Consider the following 14,967-nt stretch of genomic DNA (forward strand, 5'->3'; position numbering starts at 1 on the left):
AAGCACCCAAAGTTTGGACCTCCTAAATGGGGAAACTGAGCTCCACAGAGTGGCCCTGGTCACCATGGTGGTGCACTTGGAACTACAGTTCGGAAGGAGTGCTCGTCAGTGTAAGCTATGGTAACTGCACAAGGCCTTGACCTCAAAAGCCAGCCTCAGCGAGAGACAACCTTACTCAGCCTCAAACTCACGCATGGGGTTGAGATCAGATTTCCTGACCTCACTCAAAAACTCAAAGAATCTTCCCTTGTGGCCGACCTCCATGAGGTTGAAGTCGTTTTAAGGCTGAGATCGAAACCCAATGAGATTGTCCACCTCTGGTCGGCATAGGTCTCGGTGAAAACTGTGAAGGTTCAAAAGAGCCATGCTAGTCCTTTTTGGAGAGGTAGTCGGGCACAGTATACTCATTTTACAACATCAAAACCACTTTTCTTATTTTGTATTTTTGACTATCTAATCCACTTACTACGGACTTGATGAACGAACATAATCAGCGCGGTGGTCAGGGCTCAACTGTTAAAGAGTATTTCTTTCATTGGATAGATAAAAGAGGTTTTAGTTTTCTGTGCAAGTGTTAGGTTGAAAGATTGAGAAGAATTACTACTGCACTGCAAACAGGACATAGAGTATGTAACCCTCATGGTGCATTGCTCTCTGTCTCGTTTGTGTTGTGCTTGCAGTTCCTTTATTTAGCGTATTGTAACTGCAAACCCCCACATCTTCAGCTCAGTAAATAATGAGCTGAATCCAAACACAGTGGATAGTACTTCGTTTTCATTACTTGTTTGGTCTGCCAGCGCTTCCTCTATTTTCTATGCCAGACACATTGTGCACTTTGCAGAGGGAGCGACTTGCATGCTTAGTTCAGCTAGCTGATGCTCTGTGTTACCTGTGGCCAAGTTTGGGTCTGCTGGCCGCTGTTAGAGTTTGTCCGCTTTCTGTCGTGTGGTGCTATTCAGCTGGTGTTCTCCCCTACAGATATGTAGTGCAAGTGCGAAGGCTGGCTGATGGTGAAGAGTATGAAAAGATAGGGGAATGAGCTTTGGATTGACTGTATCTGTTCCACATTGTAAGATGGAGAAGGCGCGGGCTGTGCTCTAGGACGTGCACAGAATGTGTATTATGCTTTCGAACTGGGAAAAGGAGCAGGGAATTTCAGTAAAAAAAGAGAAAAAAAAAAGGATTATGATGGCACTGTATCCAAACTGAAGCTGTGTGATGGCCAAAGTATACCTAATTTGCCGTTTTTATTCCTTTTTATTGGCTTCAAAGATATGCTTGCAAAATGCAGGTATTAATAAGCGTTAGCTGCACGTGTGTTTTGAACTTGTGTTGCCCGTACAACTGCAGGCACCGCAGCGTCATCTTCAGCCACCACCCAACAGCAGGGTACTACTAGTCAAACCACAGAGGCAGCTGGGGAAACCCAACGAAAGAAACGAAACCGCCAGGAGCCCCTAAATGCGCCGGTAATTTTTTTTATGTGCTGCATGAATGTAACAAGAGCTTTTTCAAGGACACAAGGTATTATTCTTTTCAAGTGGCCGGTTTGCCGCATTTCCAGTATGAAGCGTTGCCATTTTAGGCAGCTGGCAGTGCCCCAATTTATTTCAAGCCACCCATGCATGGCTTTACTTTTCTTGTAGGAGGGCTTCCCAGCCGAGGTCACCGTGAAGGTACCAGAGGAGCTCAAACCTTGGCTTGTCGATGACTGGCACCTCATCACTTGGCAGAAAAAGGTACGCTTAGCAATGATTATACATATTTAAGACCAAACGACGCTTGCTTTTCGAATATGCCTCAAATAATGCAGTCATACATTAGCAGTTCAAACTGCAAACTTTCATTTGTGCAGGCATAGTAGTGTGTGTTATCTTACTCTAAAGAAGTATTTTGTACAAGACTGCTTCTTTGCTTTGTTTGTTGAAAAAAAATTTACACTGAGTTCATTTGATATGCATCTATTGTTTTTGGGATTCTCACAGCCTATTCTCATGCATGCAATGTCCAGTTCAGAGCTGCACTTGAAGGGGCCTCGATTTTGTTGCACGGAGATCCAAGTTGAAAGTAGTAATTTCTCATGATAAATTAGGAAATTTTGCTTGTGCTGTTGGGTATGCCATCCAGTTATTGCAGCATTTTAAAACACAGTGCACTCTTGCTGAGAACTTGGTCTTCCAACATGCAAAAGGTGTGATAATATTTGGTAGGTTTGCCATAGGCAAAATGTAAAAAGCTAGCCACCTTATATAAAGTTACTGACTTACTAGACAAGTTAGTGTCAGTGACATTGATCCCACATTTTGATGTGAAACAAGTGGGGCAGCTGTAATATGACTGCTAAGTGAAAGAGGCAGATGTCACTGCATTTTTACCCACACATTGCTTCAGAATGTGGCGCATATAGATTAGAGCATCAGTTGCACATCTTAGTGCTTTGGCTATCGTTTGTGCTTTGGGGGTGTTAATGCAAATCTTTCATATTGCGCTAAACCATTTCTTGAATGCAATTTGTTCCTTTGGTACATTCCATTTCATGAATTCATCACAGAGTTGAAGATGCAGCTAACAAAGAAAACAAGCACAATTTGTTGCATTGTTGTACAGGACATACTGAGAAAAAGAATTCTGGGAAAATAGCATTTGAAACGAAAAGCACGTTGCCTTTGTTTGTTATTGTGCAATTACAGGCGTAAAACTATAAATAGGGGTTGGACTTTTCGGTTAAAACCGAAAAACGCCGATAAAGGTACGCCGAAGGCATTTTAAAAGATTCGGTTTAAACCGAAAAAGGTCAGTACCTTTTCATGCATGCCGCGAGCTCTCGAAGATGGGAGAACATTACATTTGGATCGTTGGTTTAAGCACAGCGGTTGAGGATTTTGAGGCATTGTTCATGGCTTCAAAAATAGGGAAAGAATGGCAGCAGTGTTTCCCGACCCTCATAAACATATCAAGAGTCCAAGGAGGGGTGCCTGCAGCAAGGCGGTCACTTCGAGGGGCGGAGGACAGACCAGAGCATTTGCAGCGCAAGTGCTTTCAGGAAATCTCGAAGAAAAAACCCGCCAGTTTCTTGCCATGTGACACTTCTCAGACACAAGCCGAGAGAAGCGCATTTGTTTTTGAAGCGATTTGGTTTATCCAAAAATTTGATCGTAATGAATAATTCAGTTACTCCTTTGTCTAATGGTGGATTTGTTTTACAGTTTTGTCATAACGCTAATTTTCATCGAGACAAGAGCATTTTCTTCCAGGAACTTAGCTGTATATATGACCAACTGTACATTAAATAAAAGTGCAAAGAACAACATGCAAGAAAAAAAATCTAAAATGAACACTACGCCTCTTATCTCACCAGAAAAAAAACTTTCTTCAGCAGAAAATAATATTAACCGAAAAAAAAAAAAAAACGGAAGTTGTGTTTACAAATAAGCACCGAAAAAAGTCACCCAAATGCTTTGAAAATAAAAAACCAAAAACTTCAACCCCTAACTATAAACAGCACATTCGAAGTTAAAGGCTGTAGTTTGCACTGAGAAGGGCTTGTTAGCCTTCCTTCCGCATTTCTTTCTGCACCCGCTGAAACCGGCTTACATGGAATGGTCTCCCATGGCATGTGTGCTTTTATTTTTTAGTCTTGTGCGTAGAAGCAGCTAGGTCAAAAGGTTACGTGTTCTTTTTTCTGGTGCCTATACCTTCACTTATGGCGCCGAGTGATCGATTTCATATAATTGCTTTACGAAATGGCTTTCGCTATTGAAACAAAGGCCACTTGCCTCATGACACATTCACCCTCCTTTGCTTGTTGTAGGCCATGCGAACAGAAAATGAATAAATAATTGGGCTCTATGCATGTCAACAGCTTTACTTGAGCATCCCTCATAGCCTGAGTTGCTTTGAGACATCAGCTTTTTCCTTACTGTTGGGGAAAATGACCGCTTTTTATGGGTTTTAGGTTGTTTTTTGTGCAAAAGTTATTAGACTTAATATTTTATGTAACACATAAAAAGGAGGCTGCAGAAATGTGTTATTTATTCAAGTTTGAACAAAATCTTTGTTGAAACACAATTTTAATTGCCAAAAGGAAGACTTTTACAGAAAAAAATGAGCGAAACTTCTAAACAAAAAAAGTAATAAACTTGCTCAAAAAGTAGAGGAAGAAAGAGACGTGACAACAGGATACCTCTGCTTTTTCCGCAAATGTATTACTTTTTTAGTGTGAACCAACTCGCCCAGACAAAAGTACTTATTAAAACTTGCAAAGCTACACGTGTACCTGAGAAGAAGAAAAAAAAGGGGGAAAATCTTTCTGGTATATACAAAATGTTTGCCCTCTTATTGACCACTATCTGTGAATAAACAAGAGCTCCAAGTTAGATAGTTTTGTTGGCACAAAATAATAACTGCACGCGCAAAATGAGGCCAACTACTAAAACGAAACTGGTGCGCATATTGCGATGTTCCAGCCTGGTTTTCATTGTCGTCACTTTGAAAAATTTATTCCGACAGTAAATATCAGAATGTTCATACTCTCTGCTACTTGGGGTGTCGATAAAAACAACCGCAGTCTAGGCGAAGTCACAAAATTTGCTATGTTTTCAAGCTAGCCTTTCCTGTTCATGACTTGGATACTACCGCACCGTTGGAAGGCAGTCGGGAAGTGACGCCTCGAGGAAAAAAAAGAGAACATTGAAAATGAAGCTTCAGTTGTGTTATGGGCTAGGTGGTTCAGTGTCCATAAGCAAAACGGATAGTTCCGAAAATGGCATGAAAGTCACTGTTAGTGGACTAATGGCTGTACCGTGTCTTCCGAGTGCATTCGAAAAATGGTGCCATGAAAAAAAAAACGCACAAAAACAGCACACTGCATTGTAACTTAAACTTCAGTTGTCTGATTGCGTGCCAAATGCCGCAGTGTATCCCTACACAACGTGAAAGGCTCCTCAATTTTCGCGCGAATTTATCGTTTATTAAGGTAACGATACTCGATGGGTCGGTAAGGAAAGTTAAATCAAACCAGCTTTTTTTTGGCTACAGGGGCAGAGTGTTTGTATGTGTGACATCCCAGCTGTAAGTATGATGGATAGAACAAGAGGTGGGAGCATCGAAGTGCCAGAAAGGTAACACCAATCCGGGACGATGCTGCACTGCTCTTGACAGAAGAGAGACTCCTTTGTGCCACTGAGATTTTGCTATCTTAGCCAGTGCTGTCTTGTTTTTGAAACTTCTTTCAGTGCCTAAAGAGTGTTCTAAAGAAGTGATCAAGTCTCTATGAAGTTAGCAATGGGTCTATTCTGCAATTAGGCCTGCTTATCGTGTGGTTGACCGTTAGCATAGCACACAGGTCTGCTTCTTTTGGACAACGCAGCTTAAAGAATGACAAAAGATCTTGCATGCTGGCAGTTCTTTGAGTGGTAATTGTGCCATTTTTAACAGTTAAACTACTATAGGCAGCTCTTTATATTCACGCATTGCCTGTTGCATGGCTGGAGTAACGAATCGCGAGATGCTCACCAAATAAATGTGAAATGAAATTATTTTCTCTAATTACTGTTTGTTTCGGCACGTAAGGATATTTACTAAGGCTAGAAAACGCAAACAAAATATTGGTATGCAATCACTCATCTTCACTGTGCAAAAATTGAGCTGGTTTAAGTAACACCTAAAAAATAATGCTCCTTCCCTCTCCATCAACTCTGTGCGCGCTGACATGCCCTGTCCCGCCCACGTCACTTGGGCGTGCACCCAGACAGCAGAGTTGACATCAGTGGCAAAGGGTGGCTAAGAACATGCGGTGAGGTGTTAATTTTATTGGTTGCAAAAAGCAAATTTTTTTTTAAACTAAATTTTAAGACGCACATAGAACATTTAAATTTGACTCCAATACTCACAAAGGCCACCTCCACAGATCTGTCGCATCAGTTTATGACCATAAATATCTTTTCAGGGTCTTAATGAGAGCAGTGCATTTTTCTGTTCTATAAACGAAGCATCACTCTGAGCTTAAGAAAGCACATTCTATTTGCCAGTACTAAATTTTTTCAAAGAGCTTGGTGCCGAGTGATGGCTGTTTTCACTGGGGAAAAACGGAGAAACTTTTTTTTTTTTTTTTTTTAGTACATTATGGCGCACAAATCTAGGCAAAAATAGCTCACAGAAAATTTTGTGTAACCTATCACTTTGCGCATTTTATAGACATAAAAAAAAAAAACGATATGGTGTGTACAGTGAATTTAAAGTTTAAGTCATATGTGGGTGAATAATTTAGGGTCGGACGGGAGAAAGCAGATGGCGACACAGTATGAAAGAGCACTGGACAAGGGTTGAGGGGGAGCCACAGTTTGCAAGTTGAGCCAGCGTTTCGACGAGGGGACTTGTCTTCGTCTGGGCAGCGCGATCGTCACTGGCGGGGGATTAAATAAACTCTTGCTTCCTAAGAAACACCAGGGAAAGGGGGGGGGGGGGGGGGGGAGAGAGAAAAATGTTTCCTTCCATATGAAATTCTGAGCCTGGAACCAATGATCCAATTGCTTGAAAAAGAAACTAAAAGCAGCAGCAGCAGGAAGAATACAATGCGGGGTGGATAGTAAGTCAGCACCTAAAGCAGGTTCGATGCTGACACGCCTTTCTCGAAAGAGGACAGGCATTTCAAAGGGTCCTGATAAAGAATGCAGCTGCAGGAGAATAATTATCAAGAGTTTTCTCCAAGGAGGGGAGAAGGACAAAGAAACAGAATAATAACAAATGAAGTGAGCCATACCTGCCACACCTTACATTATCTGAAGAAAAGGATTCAAGGGGGAGCCAAAGTAAGCGATAAGAAGGAAACTTTTCGAAAAACACCTGCAGCTTATGCTATTGCGGAGGGAGGGGGGATAGAGTATACATGTGCTGTGAGCAAACTGTACAATTCAAGCTATACAGAATTATTTTCCTGACTAGTTATGGCACAGAGGGAATATATTTAAGGGATTCTAATGTTCCTTTCGAGATATTTATTCCTGCTGATTCCACTGTTATGGACTAGATATATGCCTCTCTATTTTCTATCCCTTGAAGATTTAAAGCCCGATTGGAGAATAATTTCATTTCATCAAACTTACTGTCTTTCTGATTGAAATGCTGGGAAACTGCTTTTGGGAGATTTTTGCCTGTGTCTGCTGGATAACATTAATTGCTCTGTCTCTCCGATTGATTTTTTATGACAGAATGAGCATTCTAGAAGGTAGATAACATTTGGCAATGTGCAATTAAACCCCGATTTTATGTGGAAAGTGAAATTGCAGTACTTCAGACCATGCTGTCTTTTTGTGGATGTTTGCATGTCTTACATCTGGGTCGAGAGCAAGGATGTGCTTGTTTTCGAGTTTAACACAAACCTCGGAGACATTCTAGTGTACATTTTACATTTGTATGGTACCCTTGGTGCCTCCAGGAATATTTTCTTCGGGAGTTTGTTAGACGTTAGCATGGAATGGTATTTCTGCAGAATATTGTTTATGCTTGAAAAGGCATCGGTGTATTTCGTTACAAAAGATGGTTTGCATTCAGTGTTGGCTTTTGGTCGATTCGTGAGTGCATCAGTGTGGTTTAAAATGGTTGCTTTCTTGAGGCCACTTAAAGGGGTCACAAGGACAGTTTCTGTGAATTACTGTTGCTTTCATTGAATGTAGTACTTCGTTCAAGTAATCATTATCATTGCTACATATTCTTCTAAGCCGTGTCGCCTGTTCTACAAATATTCTTTGCTTACTGTGTCTCGGATGATGAGCGCCACGATCAAAAGTACTGCAAGTGATTTCGCTTTTCACATAAAACCAAGGTTTAATGGCACATCGTCAAATGTTATCTACTTTCTAGAATGCTCTTTACAATGTGTACATTGGAGAAACAATGCAATCAATGAACATAAGGCTAAATGGTCATTGAGCCATCCATAATCCCATAATTTTCGTGTAATGGAGCTAGTAAAGCTTTTGCTGTAAAGGTGATGACGTCACACTGGAGTCACTTGATTCAGGATCATCAGCAGCAAATAATGCTAATACTTTTGCATTTCTCCACTAAAACAGAACTCGGTGGCGCCTTAATTTTTTGCAAAACATTAGGGTTGTCGATAAAATGGTATAGTGAAAACTTAACACACCCTGTGTTTTTGTTCGCACAACTTGTAGCAAGCAAACAAAGGTGAACTCATTGTGAAGCAATTGGCTTTCACCTCGACTGTATCGAAGTGCTTGTTGCCATAAAAGCCAGCTTAGAGGCAGCTCCTACATTTTGGGCCAAATTTTAGAAGTCTTTTTTTAGCTCAGTGAGGATGCCTAAGAGCAGTGTGTCATCTTTTGGTCATGTTTTAAGTATGCCCTGAATGAGGGTACGCCACTGTTAAGGTATTGTTGAGGTAACGAGCCTTATAAAATTCAGCCCTTTGTCCTCATATCTCTACATCATACCGGTAAATATACCTTGGTTGTGTCTCTAGAAAATGAAAAATTTCATTTTAGAGAAGCAAGTAAACAACCTAATTAACCATTGCGTTTGTGTGCAGCTTGTTCAGCTGCCTTGTAAACTCACGGTGGACCAGATTTTTGCTGATTATGTGCAAGAAAGGACTTCAGCAAATGGCATCTCACCTAATAAGTGAGTAGCTTTGTATTGTGCTTGAAGATATTTCTATTTACGTTCCTGTTGAAATAAAAACGGACAAAACCGGTGATTGCAAAAATGTGTCTGTCAATTCATTGCATTTTGCTTTTCTTGCAGGGGAAAGAGTGTAGTTATCGAGGTGACAAATGGCCTGAAGGAATACTTCAATCTTATGCTGGGAAGCCAGTTGTTGTACAACTTTGAGCGACCGCAGTATGACGATGTAAGTCTACACTTCACGAAAGTCTGTGCATCTGGGAGTGCCTAAAAATGAGAACGCTATTGTAGGACATTGTAAAATATTTTCAGGATAAATATGCTGTTTGGGCATTGAGCAGCTTTATTGAATGCAGTGCTGTGCCAGATGTTCTCTCGTTATGCATTCTTGTAGAGGCATTTGGCTTAATAGCTTCTTGTTAAAAGTATGCTCATGCAGCAGTCTTGACTGGCATATGTTTTTCACAGATTCTGAATGATAACCCAGACACACCCATGTCAGGAATATATGGTGCCACTCACTTGCTGCGCCTCTTTGGTAAGTTGCATACTTGGACATTATGGGCACTTTCTCAGTATTTTTAAATTTGAACAGATGTTACAGTCATTGTGGCAGTTAACTCCATGGCTAAAGTGAAATGTGGCAGTAGGCTGTCATTAATTTTAACTGGTATAATCAAGCCAAGAAGGTATTTACGATGCAACAAATCATGAATACCTTCTCGAGCAAACAGGAGATACGAAGTGGACATGGAAAAGCCCGAAAGGGGAGACAAACTTCATATCAGGTTCTAACCCTGGCATTGTACAGTATGTGGGGGTAATCGGAAAAGTAAGATGTAGTGACCACAGGATGGCAAGGTCTTAAATTAGTCCAGGTTTGAAGAAGGAAAAGTGCAGACCAGTATGAAAGGAATTTATCAGTAAATTAGCTGTGAGAGGGATGGTAAAAGAACTCTATCTTGCTACAGAACTTTCAGCTTTAACCAAGGAAGGCTACATTAGTCTGGAAGCATTGAGCGATAATTTCAGAGATATTACTTAGTGCACGATGGAAGTTGGCGGTAGGCTAGACACAGTCCCAGTAAACTACCTAAGCAGACAAAAGACGTGATTAAGAAACGCTGAAGCAAGAAAGCCTCCAAACCAGTGGGTAAGATGAAACTGGCTGGGCTATCAGAGCTAACCAGTAAGCGTAAAGCGTCTGACATAAGGAAGTATAGTATGGAGAGGATCGAGCATGCTCTAAAAAACGATGGTAGCCTGAAAGCGGCGGAAAATAAACTAGGCATACGCAAATATCAGATGTATGTGCTAAGGGACAAGGCGGGCAATGTCTTTAATATTAGGGATAAGGTAGCCAAAGTGTCCAAGGAGTCCTGGGCTGATTTGTGTAGTAGTCAAAGTAATCAGGGTGATAATGGGATTGGCGGTGCTGAGCGGCACTGAGACGTTCCGCCAAAGTGAAGGGAGAGGTCAAGAAAGCTTTAACAGCTATGAAAAGAATGAAAGCAACTGGGGAAGTTAACAGCAGATTTATTGAAGGACGATCGGGATGTTTTGCTAGAAAAATTGGCTACCCATACTGTCTCTAACTACTGTAATGTTTATTTCCTCCAACATCCGCAAGGGTGCGGCCTTATCAGTTTGCTTGTAACACGCAGAGTGATGTAGGCAATGGCAACAACTAATGTCCATTCATTTTCACCTTTCTGCATTTGTCGCCTATGGCATTGTCTCCGTTCAGTGACAGTATGCAATTCCTCTTGACATCAATGATATTGGAATCTTGAAAAAATACTAACATTCTTTTAATCCATAAGAAAGGGTATGCTAAGGACTTGAAAAATTAGACTGATCAGCTATCTGTTACGTACAGGGTATTTACTAAGGTAATTGCTATTAGAATCAGGGCAACATTAGACTGATCAGCCAAAGGATCAGACAGGTTTTTAAATGGGTACTCTTCTATTGATCATGTCAATGCTCTGTATATAACCAGCCCTTATACATAGCAGTCATTGATTACGAGAAAGCATTTGAATCACCTTAGAAAACCTGAAAACCTCAGAAGTTATGCAGGCATTGCTAAATCAATGTGTAGATGAGCTATATATGGAAGTACTGGAAGATATCTGTAGTGGTTGCACAGCAACCATAGTCATCCATAAAGTAAGTAATAAAATTCCTATAAAGACAAGTGTTAGGCAAGGAGACGCTTGCTTAGAGGAAGTATTTTGAGACTTGGAATGGGAGCAGTTAGAGACAAGGGTTGATGGAGAATACCTCTAATCTGCGATTTGCTGATGACATTGTCTCGCTAAGTTCAGGGGATAGGTTGCAGAGAATGATTGATAACCTAGACAGGAAAAGCAGAAAGTTAGGCTTACAAATCAATATGCAGAAGACTAAGGTAATGTTCAACAGCCTCGGGAAGGAACAGCAGTTCACAATAGGTAGAGGAGCACTGGAAGTTGTAGGCGAATATGTCTACTTAGGACAGGTAGTAACAGCAGATCCAGACCATGAAAAGGAAATAAAAATAAGAATGAAATGGAGCGCATTTGGCAAGCACTCGCAGGTTATGACTAGCAGCTTACCGTTATTGCACAAGAGGAAAGTATACAACAGTTGCATTTTACCTGTACTCACCTGTGGGGCTGAAACATGGAGGCTTATGAAAAGGGTTCAACATAGGGGTTCTACTCTGCGTTGTCCTCAAGGACAATTCTTTGGAACAGAAAATGGTAGGTGTAACATTATTAAATAGGAAGCGTGGATGGTGGATTAGGGAACGAACTCATTTTAGTGACATTTAGTGGAAATCAAGAAGAAATAGGCATGGGCAGGATATGTAATATGAAAGGAGGATAACCATGGGTCAGTAAGGATAATGAAAGATTCCTGGTAACACTTCCCTTCAAGTAAAAGCAGAGGAAAGAATATAGCTTATAGCATTTATTTAGCTCAAAGGGAACCTGATATGAAAGTGATGCAGTAAGTGTCCCGTACGTCGGGGGTTATTGAGCAGCATTAGCTTGAATCTACCACTCCAAAGCAGCATTCACTTGTAAGAAATGAGTGCATGTGAGGGTGTGTCACTCTCTCTAAAGTGTTTAGGTGCATTGCAGGCAGTGTGCAGAATAAAAAAAAAAAAAGAATCTTCTCTCTCTTTTGCTGTCTCTGCTTGAATCTCCTGTTGACATACCCAAATTGGCTGGTTAACCCTTTAACTGTTTTTTGCCGTACGAATACTGTTGAACGCTGATTTCAACGGTACAATCACACACCATGGGCGAGATTCGTGGTTTCGGTTATCTTTTTGCGATCGCAACCGAAGCGCGAAATTTGGCTTGTCTTTGCTGGGACTCTTGCTTTTTCAAGGAGGTGCTCCTGCAACCTTCAGCAACTTATAAAAAACTGTTACAAAATTGCTCGTGCTACAATTTTGTGGGGGAAAAAATTCCATTTGTGACCTTCAGTGTCACGAGTGGTTTCCGGTGGCTCGCCCGCGTGTGATCGCAACGGAAGTGCCAAAGTTGATTTCTGTCTTTGCCAGGAGCCCTCCGGCCCGGGGAAACTGATCTTTATCTTCATTGAGACTCTCGGCTTATCAACCCTCACTGAGTGTCATTGCTGTCTGGTTTAGTTAGCTTGTGGCAGTTTGTGTGCAGAGTAGCACTGCGTTACAGCGGCACATACTGCATTCTCTTTTGACAGCGACAGTGATGACTCTGATGACAGGGCAGTATTGAAATTGTTCATCGTTTTCATTGATGCTATGCATATAATAATCTCTATAGTTTTGCCTATTCAAACTTTGCCAGTTTTGTTTGTTTGAAATCGACAATAAAGAAATTTGACACTGGGGGTGAATTGTTTTCGGAATATTCGACACTCAAAGGGGTAATTACTGCAGCGTAGTCTCTTAATTTGCATTGCTTGTGCGGGTGAAGGACGTGCAGTGTTATGTAAGGGGAGAGCTGGAGACATCAGTGGAATGAGTCCATGAATGCTCTATGTCTGAGAAAAAATGTGCGGGTAACAGGAGAATCATGCTATCAGCTTTCAGCAGTAGTTCAGAGTGGTCACGACACATTTTCTTTCTTTTCAGTCAAGATTGGCGGTATGCTGTCCTATACAAAATTGGATGAAAAGTGCATTCAGATTTTGCAGGCCGAGACTCGTGAATTTCTCACGTGAGTAATGTGCCCGTAACAGGGCTTCCATATAGGGTCTTGTGTGTGTGCCATGGTGGAAGCAGCTCTTGTTAATTTAGTAGGTTTTGTATCACTGCATTATTTAGATGCAGATGCACTTTGGAGGGTAAAAATTTCAGGTAGACCTTTATTTTGGGGAGTAGAGTTTCTTGTACTTTCCTTTGAATTTTCATATTTAAATAGATCCCTCAATCAGTTTTTGTTAACATAAAATCTCATTACAAGAGACACTCTGTTATAAAGGACACTTGAAAATGGTTTGGTAGGTTTTCCTATGTTTGCCACGTTTAACAGCATTGCACACAAGAGACACTGTTACTAAGGACAATTGCAGGTCCCTAAAGTGTATTCTTCACTATTTTTAAGAGACAATTAACCCAGGTACACTCATGCAACACAGCTGACTCGTACCAACTCGTATGTGCGGCAGTTTAGGTTTCCTTGTCTAAGTTTTGTTCCATATCAGTGTCCTTTTTTGTAGCAATAGGTCAAGAACCAGGAAGGAGTGACTTCTCTTGAATAGAAAATGTTCCTGTAGTTTCATCACACAGGAATGTGACGACAGTGGCTGAAACGACGGGGACATTTTGAATTCCCAGTCAAGAGGAGGCACTCCTTGGTTCCTGACATACAGTCGAACCCGGATATATCGAATTTTGGTTATATCGAACTCGCGGAATATCCCCTTGAAAATCCCATGTAAAAGTATAGGAAAGCCGTGTCCTATATCGAACTCAATTTCACCGGTCGTTCAATATATCGAACTCCGCACCACACACTGGAAAGTGCCTTCCCCAAAGACGATCGCATCACCCTTGGCCTTTTGCCGCGTGAAGTTTTTAAGCCACGCGCGGAAGGAATAAGAGGGGACAGTTCGGCGACTGCTGGTCTAGGGCAGCGTCGCGCCCATTCCCCAAAGGCGTGCACATCTCCGGTTATTGTTTCCCGTCTGCCAACCCGTGAAGACGTTTGCAAGCCATGTGTGTGAATGAACCAGAGAGAACTGGTGGGAACGAGAGGGGAAAAACGTGATAGAGCGAAGCATTCTTTTGCCGAGCTATCTCTTTCTCTCTCTCGGCCTTCATTCGCAGTAGCACGTGCTACGCATGCGCCAAGCCAGCTCAGCCCGTTTTCAGGCAGAAGGTCTGGCGCTTTCTTCAGCGTGTGTTGGGAACCCTCTGCGCGCGGCGACTGACGTGGCTATGTCACCTGCGGACGTTGAAAAGCGGCAGATCTCTCTCTCTCTCTCTTTTTTTGCGAGAGTCCATTCCATTCTTATCACTGTGCTGTACGTGCGGCGCAGCGTAAGATATGGTGGCTGCGAACGTTAAGAAGCTGCCTTTTTTTTTTTTGCGGGAGGAGTCGTTTATCTTTGTATGTATGAATCAACAAAAGCACGCGGTCAGCTGTGATCATGACACTGGTTTTTGACATTTTTCGCTTCAAACAGCATTTAACTACACCACCCTATCAAGTGCTTCTGTTGCCTGCAGCTAGAAGTAGTAATGGCTATGGGCACCATGCAGAAACCCAGGGGGCAGCACTTGTGGTGAACAGGCAGTGCCACGAGTGGTACCAGAGAATTTTTGTAGTGGGCGCCAAGGCAGGGCGCACGTTTAAAAGAGGCGGGCGGCCGTGGGGATGAAATCGTGATCCGCGTAGCGAAATGATGGCAGTTTCGGCCAGCTGGAGTGATGTCGCGAAGCATGAGCAATGCAGGAGCTACACAACACAAGACAGACAGGGATGAGCCCTGGCTGCCCTCTGGGCGTTTATTTGAATGCGCCATTCCCGTTGATTACTCTCTGTATTGTACTGGTACTCATTTAAGGGGAGACGCGGGTTTTGAAAGTCGAAAAATCGCGAAAAAGTCGGCTTTTCAAAAAGTACATGTCTCGGCTGTATATGTTATAAACTACCTTTCCTATAATTATAAACGCCTAATTCATCGTGGAACTGCTTTAAATTGAATATACAACTGGGCGCGGCAGCCTTAGAGTCGCGAGCGAACGGCAAAAGTACCTAAACTTCGTTCGCGCGCCATTTCTCTGCCGCTGAACCGAGCGCCGCCATCTTGGTCTTGTTTTGTTTGTGAATGCTTGCC

The 14,967-nt window shown here is 42.0% G+C and overlaps 1 protein-coding gene and 1 long non-coding RNA gene across 6 annotated transcripts in view; one reads left to right on the top strand and one right to left on the bottom strand.

The window, feature by feature from the left end:
- Nucleotides 1-14,967, bottom strand: part of LOC146206146 (uncharacterized) — a 117,240-nt gene that overhangs the window by 31,291 nt on the left and 70,982 nt on the right. The window lies entirely within an intron of this gene.
- The window catches only part of LOC146206147 (mortality factor 4-like protein 1), a 51,106-nt gene that overhangs the window by 24,424 nt on the left and 11,715 nt on the right, over nucleotides 1-14,967 (top strand). For both annotated transcript variants that reach the window (XM_084590771.1, XM_084590772.1), the window contains 6 exons: nucleotides 1,351-1,469; nucleotides 1,647-1,739; nucleotides 8,549-8,640; nucleotides 8,764-8,869; nucleotides 9,112-9,181; nucleotides 12,758-12,842. In XM_084590771.1, the coding sequence (XP_084446897.1) occupies nucleotides 1,351-1,469; nucleotides 1,647-1,739; nucleotides 8,549-8,640; nucleotides 8,764-8,869; nucleotides 9,112-9,181; nucleotides 12,758-12,842 (565 nt within the window). The remainder of the gene's footprint in view (nucleotides 1-1,350; nucleotides 1,470-1,646; nucleotides 1,740-8,548; nucleotides 8,641-8,763; nucleotides 8,870-9,111; nucleotides 9,182-12,757; nucleotides 12,843-14,967) is intronic.

The sequence above is a fragment of the Amblyomma maculatum genome, chromosome 1 (genome assembly GCF_055883805.1).
Source record: "Amblyomma maculatum isolate TAMU_Amacu chromosome 1, ASM5588380v1, whole genome shotgun sequence".
In the NCBI taxonomy this organism is placed as follows: Eukaryota; Metazoa; Arthropoda; class Arachnida; order Ixodida; family Ixodidae; genus Amblyomma; species Amblyomma maculatum.